At 62.2% G+C, this 11,485-nt stretch overlaps 1 protein-coding gene across 1 annotated transcript; it reads right to left on the reverse strand.

Moving 5' to 3' along the window:
• Window positions 1-881: 881 nt before the first annotated feature.
• LOC120873663 (homeobox protein MSX-3-like) lies at window positions 882-2,085 on the reverse strand. The gene is given in 3 exon segments (XM_040254462.1): window positions 882-939; window positions 941-1,283; window positions 1,902-2,085. Coding segments are annotated over 3 exon segments (585 nt in total).
• Window positions 2,086-11,485: the final 9,400 nt, after the last annotated feature.

Raw genomic sequence — 11,485 nt, forward strand, 5'->3', positions numbered from 1 at the left:
CTTCTCACCCGGCGCCTGAGCTCCCGATTCCTAAACGAACTCAGCACGTTGTCCAGAGAGGATCAGGTCTCTGGCGGCCAGCCGTGTCCTAGGGAGGTTCCTGACCGCAGGCCCCGGCGGTCCTGCTGAGGGTGCGCCTGACCCCGCCCACGCCGGCCCCCTCCGGCTCCGTCCTCGCGGAGGCCAAGCGGCGCGCCAGGCCCGCGCTCCGCCAAGGCCGAGGCTCCGAGGCCGGCGGCCGAAGCGTGGGCGCCCTGCGCATCACACACGTTCCGGTAGACAGCACCTCGCCTCTGGTGGACTAGAGAAAATAAATGAGCGTGGGGAAAATGCCCTAAGATACGCGTGGACGTTTCCAAGCGGCCACGACGCTGAGAAAGTTCGTTAGTGAAAGCAACAGGTCAGTTTCTCTTTAGCAACCCCGGCGCCAAACTACCATTGTCTTCGCTCGGAATCGGCTTCCGGCGGCCGAAGCCAGAAACAACCCGCTAGGTTTCCCAGGCCCCGCGGCTGCTGGAGGCGGGGCCTCAAAATGCTTTATTGGCTGCCTTGTACGCAAGGAGAAGCCCTATTTCGGTCCATTTCGACACTATAAAACTATGTTCACTGCTTTTCAGGAAAATTTGTACAAACATGACTTTTTAACAAGCTTTCAAATATCCGTAAGATTCACAGAGACAGGTCTGTGCATCTATCACGACAGTCAACAACAACAAAACGCAAAAACCTGAAAAACGAGTCAAGAAGAGGACGCCAGACGCCCGCTGCGCACCAGCGGGATCCCCGCTCCTTCCCGGGGACCGAGGTCCACCAGCCGCGCCCCGCCCCGCCCCGCCCCGCCCTTCCTGCCCAGCGGACCCGCAGCCCCAGGGTCTCGCGCTCTAGGGCAGGTAATACAGGCCGTAGGCGGCCACGGGCGCGGCGAGGAGTCCGGGCACCTGCGGCGGGGTTGGCGGCGGAGCCGTGAAGGGGGGCGCCCAGCGGGAAGGGCGGGGAGGACCGGGGCAGCAGCGGCCTGGCCGTCAACTTCAGCTTCTCCAGCTCGGCCTCCAGCAGTCGCTTGGCTTTGGCCCGGCGGTTCTGAAACCAGATCTTGACCTGCGTCTCGGAGAGACTCAGGCTGCTGGAGAACGCGGCGCGCTCGGCGACGGACAGGTGCTGCTGCTGACCGAACCTGCGCTCCAGCGCCAGCAGCTGCGCGGCGGTGAAGGGCGTCCGCGGCTTGCGGTCGCTCTTCTGTTTCCGGAGCGCGCAGGGTGGAGGGCTCGGGGCGCCCGGGGGGAAGGGGCACAAAGCGGGCGCACGGACACACTCCGGGATCGCCGCCACGGCCGGTCCTGCATGTGAGTCCGGCTCTATGACCGCGGGCCTCAGGTGAGACGGGACCCCCGAAGCTTGCGGGGTAATGGAAGCAAGGCACGGGAGGGGGAGGGGGGGCGGCGCGCGCAGAGGGACAAGGCGGACTGGGGCTCTGCTTCCCAGGGAGGAGGGGAACTCTGCCCGCTTGGAAAAGCGAGAAACTTGGGCACGAAGCCGCAGCAAGACCTGAGCGGTTAGCGAGGAGGGGAAGCAGAGGTCCGCCTTGGCGGGGACTGTAGCGTGCGCGGCCAGAGAGACTGCGAGACGAGAGGCCCTGGGTCTGGGGTTGCGGGCCCCGCCCCCGGGTAGAGCAGGGTAGACCTGTTTGGAGGGGGCGGGTGGGTCAGGGCTCGCGCGCCAGAGGGCTTGGGCGGGCTCTCGTGGGCTGGTTTCTTTCTTCGCACTCAGGCCGGCGCGTTAGTGGATGGCTATTTCCGAAGTTACGAACGACAGCGCCTTTCCCGCCCTGGTCCTCCGAGCCTGGGCCAAGCGGGCTCCTCTCGCAGCCCGGGACCGCGCGACAGGGCACTTACGTGGGGCGCTCGAGGGGGCGGCCGGCGGAAACCAGGCCCGGGGTTCCGCGGCGCCCCGCGGCCTCTCCTCCTGGGGTTGCACGGGCTCCGAGCCCAGCCAGCGCTCGGCTTCCAGCAACGACTCGACGCCGAAGGGCAGCGGGCCGAGCCTCGCACGGTCCCCGTCCCACGTCCTGAGCCCAGCGGGGTTCATGCCGAGCAAAGCTGGGGCCGTGCGCTGACGGGCGTGCGCCGGGCTAGCGGAGTCCGGCGGGCGCAATGTGGAGGAAGCGCGCCGCGAGAGTGCCGGTGACTCGGCGGCGCCCTCTCCTCGGTGGCCTTTTTATAAAAGCGGCGCCCCTTTCATACCCAGCTGTCCAATCGCCGCAGTGGCTGCCGCGTGGGTCCAGACGCCCATTGGTTTCGCTGATCCGGGAGGAGGGGACGGGCAACGAGGGGCGGGGCCGCCGGCCGACCCCGGACTGGGACCCGTGCGCCCCAGCCCTGGGCAGCCTGGCGCACCCCGTCGGTTTCCTAGAGCCCGCTGTGGCCAGGCTGGGATACGGCTGGGGCACCGGGGAGCACGAGGCCCTGGCCCCAGCCTCCTCGCGTGGAGGAGCCCGCAGTGGGCGCGACGGGGTTGAGCCTCGGTCCGGGCGCCTCCCGCAGTGTCCTCGCCCGCCGGCGGCTCCTCCCCCTGCGCCACAGCCCGGAGCCGGAGCCATCGGCGCGTGACTGCCGTGGTCCAGGCGCTGTCTCCAAACCCTGGGGGTCACTTTTGACCGACCTTGCACCCGGACTGGAGACTCTGCTTCCGTCGCCTGGAAGTCGGGCCACGGCGTCCTGAGCCTGGGTGGCTTTCCAGGCGCCCGTAGCTGGCGGGCGCTCTTCCTGGCGTCCAACAGCTTGGCCCCTGGAGCGGCCGGCGGGGCGCGGCGAAGGTCCCAGGGCAGGGCCCGGGGCCACAGGGGAGGTCGAGGCACCCACGTCTCACGCGCCTCCAACACGGGGCCTGGGACACAAGCAGGGCGCCTTGGGCCGCCGGTCGCGAGGTCGGTCACTGCGTGTCAGCCTCTCCCGCTCCGCATTTGCTGGGCCGAATCCTTGGGAAGCCCGGGCCCTGGGAAAAGCTCTGCGACGCCAGTTCCGACAGACCCCGGCCGGACCGCCGAGCTGCTTCCGAGACGCCGCGACCAGGTGGAGAGGGATCCCGGACCGGGTTCGAAGAAGGAGCGAAGGTCCGACAGAGACTAGCACGTATTGGGACTCTTTCTCCGGAACTGAAGAATCTTTGGTTTGGAAACGTTCTTGAGTGCTGCAGACGAGGCACCGCTCTGCAGTCTCTCCGCTAAGGGAAGAAACCCCACACGCATTTTAGAATAAATCACGAGATTGGTTTGCCAGGAACGATTTCATGTCCGAGTAATATCCCTGAACGCAGAAGCAGCAAACTAAATCGACTAAATGTTTATTTTTGAAAAAGCAAAGCTATTTTATGAAAACTAGTTTTGGATGATGCTTTGTCCATTTAAGCAAGAGAAATTCACTCAGGAAGTTTCTCACCATGCAAATTTAGAAGCAAGACTGAAAGGGGCCCTCAGAGCCCTCCTGCCAGGCCTGTGTCTGAGGCTAGACCAGCTCTTTCGGCATTCCAGGATAAATTGCCCTTTACTAATGTAATAAAGATGTTCTGAGTTGATTGAAGATAATTGCATCATTAAAGCACTTTCTTTGAAGGTCTCTCTCCTGATAGTTTAGCAGGCCACTCACCGGAGCCTTTGAAAAAGAATTTTAATGGGGATAACAGCCTGCTGCCTCAGCCTGCCCCATGTCCACTCAGGATGGCCCAGAGGTGGCGTCTGGGTAGATGACGCGGGGCCTGGGCTGTGTCTGGCTGGTCTGGGGTGGGATGGGGCTGTGGGGCCAGGTACCGGTGCTGACCTTTAGGAGGTCTCCCTGGAGGCATCTGGACTGGTGTGTCTCCCTCCCAGCAAGGCGAGCCAGTGCTGACCAGGCTCCTGCCCAGCCTGGCTCCAGAGGTGGGTGGAGGATGGAGGAGAGCCCCTGGGCGTGGATGTCAAAGCCCAGACCGCAGCCCAAAGCACGAACCGGCTCCGGCACGGCGGCCTCTCCAGCCCCACTGGGCCCTGGGACGGGAGATGGCTGGGGTGGTGGGCGTGAGAAGGACAGGATCCCATTTCTGTCAACGCGCGGGCTTTGGGCGCAGAAGCCTGGACACAGCTGCAGGAGCCTGGGCACCGTCTCTGGCCACCAGAAGAGGTGAAGATGCCTGCAGGCCCCTGGCTTCCCAGTGGCTCAGGAGCAGGCCAGCCAGGCCTGTGTGTGGACAGGGGTCCAGGCCCAGCCCCCCCTCTTGAGGCTGGTAGGTGCTGAAGCCAGTGCCAACTCCCCACCCATCTCAGGTGAGCCCCTGAAATGGTAGCCAAGCCTCAAAGACCACCCCGCTCAGTCCGCACTGGGCCAGACCCTGACCCCAGTTTGAGTGGTGGTGTTCCCGCAGTTTGCTCTGAGCCCTGAGGGGCCAGGAGGTCAGCAAAGGCTGGACACCTGTTCTTCCTGTGTCCTGGTGCCTCCTTTGGGTGCTAACTTCAAGGGGATGAGCACATCCTGGTTTTCCAGAGACGAGAGATGAGTCCCGGCACAGGGATTGGATGCCGAGAGGCCTGTCGGTGCAGTCAGTGTGGGGAGGTGAGTTCTGAGAACGGATTTTGTTTTGTAGGACTCATCCAGCAGGGTTTGGAACTGCGCGGGACTCAAACAGGAATAGAAAAGCTCCCCCCATCTTGAAACCTGGTGGAGGGGAGGGTCTGCTGAAGTGAGAGAAAGTCAAGTCACGCTCACAGTGGCGGTGCTGAGGGAGGGAAGCTGGCACCATGTGACTGAGGACACTGACCGTCCCCTTTTGGACGTGGATGGAGGCAGCCGGCTGGTCTCCATGCTGGTTTACAGGCGGGGCACCTTTGCTGGCCCATGGCCTACAGACAGCTGACTCCTGGTGTCGCTCCAGGGCAGCACCGCGCCTTCTCTGGGCCCCCTTCTAAAGGCCGCGACTTCCAGACAGTGCAGTCTGCAGGGGGCACCGTGCAGCCCCACCGCCTCATGCCTTCCCCTCCATCATCTCTCTCAGCCAGGGCCCCCGACAGCCTCCCTTTCATCCCGAAAGGCTCGGGCCATTCTCCTTCTGAAAAGTATCTGTGTTGGAACCTTTGACTTTTTCCTTCTTGACTTATTGGAAAATTTCTCCAAATACAAGTGGTGGTTTCCATGACTCTGGCCAGAAGATGGCACGAGCTCCAGCAGCTGGTGGGTGTGATGAGGGAGAGGCCGCTGGACAGGAGGCCCATCTCCCCAGGTGGATGCTTGGGCGTCGCTCAGGAGAGGACCTGCTCCAGGTCAGATGAGGCCCATGCGATGGGGAAGGCTCAGGCGAGGGTGGAGGCTGAGGAGAGAAGGCCCCGGGACTCATCCTGACACCCGCGTCACTTCAAGGTGTCTCCCCACGTCTCTCCTTTTCTCCTGTTCCCATCTAATTTCTCTGCCAATTCACCTTCATGCTTACTCTTTACATGCAGAGCTTTGAACCTCGGGCACACCTCCTGATGAGAGGAGCCAGAGGAGGAGCCCATGTTCATCGAGTGACCCTCCGTCCAGAGCAACAGGTGCCGGTGATTTTGTCCAGCACAGAACGACCTCTCCTCGCCCTGATGTCTGCTGCCTAATCCCCGGGACCCAGCAGCATGTCATGGTATGTGGCAAAGCTAGGACTGAGACTGTTCATCAGCTGCTTTGGGATGGCTAGAGCACCCTGGAGCATCCAGGTAGACCCAATCTAATTGTGAGGGTCCTTGAGAGGCCAGAGGGGGCAGCGTGGGACGGACTGAGCCTGTCACAGCTGGCTTTGGCTGTGGCCTCTAGAGGACCCAGAGCCTCCAGCAGGACCCACCCAGGCTGCTCACCCCTGATTCAGCCCAGGGAGACCCACTTGGACTTCTGGCCCCAGGTCTGTGCAGGGGTGTATCTGCGCTGTCGGCAGTCGGGAGATAGTGCCTCTGGACAGTAGGGCGCTGGCGTCCCCCACGTGGCACTTCTTATCATCCCCGCTTTCGTGGGAGAGGAAACAGGCTCTGAGGGAGGCGATTTGGCAGGGGTCCGGCGGGATGGGCCCAGCCCCGAGTCACTCTCAAGTCCGTGCTCCTTTCTCTGCACGCTGCCTGGGGTGGAGGCCTGGCACTGTCTCCATGGGTCAGAGGCACCCAGGAGCCAGGCTCCGTGGCACCTGGGGCGTTGCTGAGGCACCAGCTTTTGCAGAGTCCAGGCCACCAGGCATCCCGAGCCGCCTCCCTTGCTCTGCCTGTCCAGCCCCATCGCCAAGCCCCCAGGTGGGAAGCGCTCAAGTGCCCTCTGCTGGCAGAGCTGGGAATCAGACTGTCTGTGCCCGGTGGAGGTGGGGCTCTGGCTCCTGGGCCAGCTGGCTGTGGGCATGCATTTGCAGAGACCGGGTGAACTGGAGGTCTCGGAGGACACAGGCGAGCAGTGGGCCAGGGCAGTCCTTGCCTGCAGCGATGGGGGCCCTAGGGTCGGGCTCACGGGGCAGCCCAGGTGTGGGCCCGAGCACAGGATGGGTGGGAGAGCCCACCAACCTCCGCAGAGAGGGTGCAAGGAAATGGCAGCCCACTCCAGTGTTCTTGCCTGGAGAATCCCAGGGACAGGGGAGCCTGTTGGGCTGCCGTCTATGGGGTCCCACAGAGTTGGACACGACTGACGTGACTTAGCAGCAGCAGCAGCAGCAAATATATATATATATTATTTTTGAGAGTGAACAACTTTGGAGATGCTTGAAAAAAGGCAGGGCATGGCAGGAAAACAACACCATTCAGGAGAAGATGGGGATGAGTGTAGGATGGTTCTGGAAATAGGAGCCAAGCTGCCCCTCCAGGCTCGATGCCCCTCAGCCCCAAGGCCCTGGGGGGACAGTGATTAGACCCAGGGCCTCTGGTCGGTGCTCCAGGGGCATCTGGACAGGGCAGGACCGTGACCCAGGGGTGAACTAAGAAGGCCACAAGAGTCCCCTGACACCAGCCCTTTGGGCAGCAAAGGCTTGCCAGTGGCCCCCATCTCTAGCAACCAGCTGTCAGATTCATCTTTAGCCTCTCCTGCTTTCTATTTCAGGACTTCCCTGGGGGGGAAGATGGTAAAGCGTCTCGCTTACACCGCGGGAGACCTGGGTTCGATCCCTGGGTCAGGAAGCTCCTCTGGAGAAGGCAATGGCAGCCCACTCCAGTGCTCTTGCTGGAGAATCCCATGGACGGAGGAACCTGGAGGGCTGCAGCCCTGGGGTCGCGGAGGCTTTCTATTTCATTGATCTTTTTGTTTCCTTCACTTAGTTTATGTTTAGTTTGCTCTACTTTGTCAAGTTTCTTAGTGTGGAAACTGTCACAGATTTTTAAACCTTTCTTCTTTTCTGATATAGCTGTCAGCGCTATGAATTTTCCTGTAAGTACTGCTTTGGTGCATCCTACAATTTTGATGTTTTCATTCTTAGTTCAAAATATTCTCTTTTGATTTCTTCTTTGACCCAAGGTCACTCAGAAGTGTGTTACTGAGTTTCCAAGTATTTGAGTTTTTTTCAGGGATGTTTCTGTATCTGTTTCCATTTTACCTCCATTTGGCAACACACACTTTGGCATTTGTCTTTGGCCTTGACTGCGGAGGAGGGAAGGGGAAGCTGGGATGGAGAGAGATGTTGAGGGCAGAGGCCAGAGCCACAGAGCTCAGAGGAGGGGCCCTCGGGCCCGCAAGGCCTGAGGGGCCACGGGACTCAAGGACAGGGATCCCAGGACTCTGAGCGGGTGACTCCACCTCTCCTGGGAGTTAACGGCCCACCCAGAGCCTTGGGGGAGAGCCCTCTGTCAGGACCCTGTGACTGAGGAGGGACTGGGGGGAAGTCCTGCCCCCAGAATGGAGGAGACCCTGTGTGGCCTGAGTGCAGGGAGCCAGGGGACAGCGGCAGCTGGGAGCAGTGGGCAGTTCCGGGGCCGGCGTGGCGGGGTCACACGCTCACTGCCCGGAAGTGCCTGGGGCCTGGCTCATCTCCGTGCTGCTTGCCAGCCTTCGGAGGACTCTGGGAATCCACAGGAGTGTCCCCGTGGCACCTAGGCCGAAGGATGGCGATACCTGGAACCTGGGGTCCAGCCAGGAGCCCCAAGGCAGCCCCTGGCTCCGGGGAGAGGAGGGAGGCAGGAGGGAGCCCCCGGCACAGGGCCTCACTGCTCTTCTCAGCGCTCCAGGAAGGACTGGCTCGGGTCCCCCGCCCCGCGCCTCACTGGCCTGGGAGGCAGGTGGCCCTGGTCCGCAGAGGGGATGGACCCCTGGTGGCGGGGGCAGCCACCCTGGACTACCTTACGCGGTCTTTCGCCCCGTCCCACAGGCTGCCGCACCGTGGAAAGGGCCTCTCGCCAGCCGTGGGCGCTGCGGACCGAAGTGCTGGTAAGGGGCACGGGCTTGTAGCATGGGTGGGGAAGGCCGCCGCCCCAGACCCCATCCCGGGAGACATGGAGGGGTCCTCCTGGGTCTGGCCACTCCCCAGGGAAGTTGGAGAGAGTCCTATTCAGCTGGGCCATATACTTTTCTCCCAAAGGCCTTCTCCCTGCCCAGCCCAACTGCCCAGCACACGACCCCCTCTGAATGCCCAGCCAGGCCTTTCAATCCTGGCCTGGCCCCTCCAGCCAGGCGGGGCCCTCCCCCAGGGCCGGAGGAGTGTTCAACGGGCCTGATTACCAGGCGGGGCACTTTGGGGACCATAGGCGGCCTGGCTCTAGCCTCCAGGCGAGAGGGAGCTGTGGAACCCTCTAGCTCTGCTCCGCACGGGGGACGTGCCAGGCAACAGCTGGTCAACCACCTGCAAAATACAGTCGCGCCCCCTGGCTGTGAAAATCGCTTCAGGGGCTGCGGAGTCAACTTAGTTGCTGGGAAAACCCAGAATTGGTTTCCTTTGTCTGGGGTGGCCCAGTGTCCAGCCACCCTGCAGCAGAGAGAGTGGTCCCCCCAGCACCAGTCATGGGGATGAGCTGTGTTCTAGAACACGCAAGGGGAACTCTCCTTTTCCCCCAGTAATGAGCAATGTCAGACCGTCCTCACAGACAGCAAGAAGCCTGGGGGCGATGCCTGGGAGCCCCTGCTCCAAGCGCCCATCTACCCACCTGCCCACGGAGCCCTTTGCACTTGGGGCAGGTGGAAGGTTCTAGATGCTAAGGCCTGCAGGCATGACTTGGAGATGGTGCCATCTCAGACCTCTGAGCTCCGCCCCCTGCATGACGCAGCGCTGTACCGCCTGTGTGACGCTGCCCTCCTGGGCTCAGAGCTCACCCGCGGTAGAGGACCAGGGGTGCGTGCCCAGCGCCAGTTACAGGTGGGTCTTGAGGGGAAGGACGGGTGAGGGAGGGTGAGGGGGACAGGGGCTTGCGTGCCTGGCTCCAGTCTTGGCTCTGCTGAAGGGCTGTGCCCCCTGACCTGGCACCCTAACCTCTCTGGGCCCCAGATCCCTGCTTGGTCTCCCCCACATAAGCCAGAGCAAACACACAGAGAATCCTCTTGTTCGTGGTCCTCAGAGCCCCTGCCCACTGCCCTTGCACCCCCTCCAGTCGGCCAGGCACAGAGGCCCTGGGGGAGAGCAGGTCACCAGCCATGCAGGGCAGTGGGTGGCCTTAGGGGGAAACGGGCTAGTGGGTCCGGCTGCTCAGGGGAGGGAAGGGGGTCCATTTTGTCCCAGGCCCTCAGGGCCGACAGTGCCCGCGCAGTCTGGGCGGTCTCAGGGTCAGCTCTGTAGTCAGGGACCCTCTGTCCAGTGAAGTGGGGTTCTGCCAAAGTGCCATCAGCCTTCCCCAACCCCCGTGCAGCAGGACCACTCCCAACAGGGCAGGCAGGCAGGCCTCTGAGTCTCTGCGAGAGGCTTCTGGAGTTTGTAATCCTGCTTCAGATCCCCATGGGCAGGAGGAAAGCCACACGCAGCGGACTCAAGCCAGCCAGCAGATCCTGGTCCCGGGGACAGGCCAGGGGTGGCTCTCTGCTGCCCTGAGCCCCCTGCTCAGGGCCCTGGAGGTCCAGGTCCAGGACCTGTGCTCAGGTATGAAGCAGAAAGATGAAGATGCCCGCCTTGCCTGCCTCTCTGGGGCCTCCCCTCAACTTGTGCAAGGTCACACACAGGCCGCGTCAGCCAGCCCGGTCTGGATCCGGGGCCAAAGTAAGCCAGAGCTGGGGCCCCCCAGAACCTCGGACGGGAGCTGCAGGGGACTTTCAAGGGCACTCTGGGACTTCTGTTCATATTGAACAGACCCTGCCTCAGGAAGCATTACATTGGGACGTTCTCTCTGAGCTGATGGACTTGCTCCTGAACGTGACCAAGCTGGAGGCCAAGGTGCAGTGAGGGCCGAAAGGACCGGCCCCGGGCAGCGCGCCCTCCCCGCCTGGGCCCCGTCGGGAGGAAGGAGGGTCTTGGCCACCCTGTGCACCCTCCACAGTGGCCGCTGGGCAGTGCCTGGGGCTCTCCAGGGACACGAAGTGAATGAGGAGCAGCAAGGGGCCCAGGGGTCACACAGGGCATTCCCAACGCATCCTTCCACAGGCATGACGGCGCCTGTCACGGGAGAGGGACGCTTAGGCGGCCTGGTCAAGGAAACCCAGCATGAAATCTGAGCAGAGACTCCAAGGCCAGGAGCACTGTGGGGACAGAGGTAGGAGAGGGCAAGAGGACCCTGGTCATCACATCCGGGACTGAGACTTTGAGTTTTGTTCTAAACACGTCAGGGCAGAGATGGGCATGAAGCATCAGAGGCTCAGACCAGAGGAGATATGACAGCTTTCTATTCCCGCCTCACAGATTCCTCCAGCAGGGTGGGTGGGCAGCAACCAGGAGCTCTGCAGAGACCACTGGTGGGGGCCAATGAGGGCCTGATCGGAGCGAGTGGGATTTCTCCTCTTGATCAAAGCAGGCCAGCAATGTGAATTGTGTTTGAGGATGCTGTGTTTGGAAACAACATAAGATAGAGGATAACTAATAACTGAGCATCTAATTTAATCCTGGTCCCAAAGCTTGTTTATTTAGACCAAGCAGCTTGGTCTTTAGAGCAAACACTTGAAGCAGTGGGGCTGACCACCAGGTCCTGGAGCAGAGCGCCTGTCAAGCCAGGGCTTGAGTCAGGAGGGAACGAGGGTCGGGCACCCCCAGACTGCCCGAGCAGAGTCCAGATGGGTCGGGGTGACAGGCTCATCGTGGGGAAAGCTCACGGGCATGGAGGGAGCTCTGCCCCTGGAATGGCACAGGCTCCGGGCAGCCACCCTGGTCCCTGGCCCTCACCCACACCTGCGGCCTCATGCAGCTGGAGCCCCGGCCATCGCCTCAGGGCCTCTGTGAGGTGGGCCAGCAGAGGACTGGGCCTCGACCAGAACTAGAGGGTTCTTTACTGCTCTGGTGGCCTAGCCTGAGCTGGGTTCCCATTCTGTGTGCCCCTCAGCCTGGCATTGAGTCATTGGACCCTCTCTGGGGCACAGGTGAAATCCTGCAGGAGCTCGTCCCTCCCGGAGCCGGTGGCGAGGAG

Source organism: Oryx dammah, unplaced genomic scaffold (genome assembly GCF_014754425.2).
Source record: "Oryx dammah isolate SB20612 unplaced genomic scaffold, SCBI_Odam_1.1 HiC_scaffold_14, whole genome shotgun sequence".
Classification (NCBI taxonomy): domain Eukaryota; kingdom Metazoa; phylum Chordata; class Mammalia; order Artiodactyla; family Bovidae; genus Oryx; species Oryx dammah.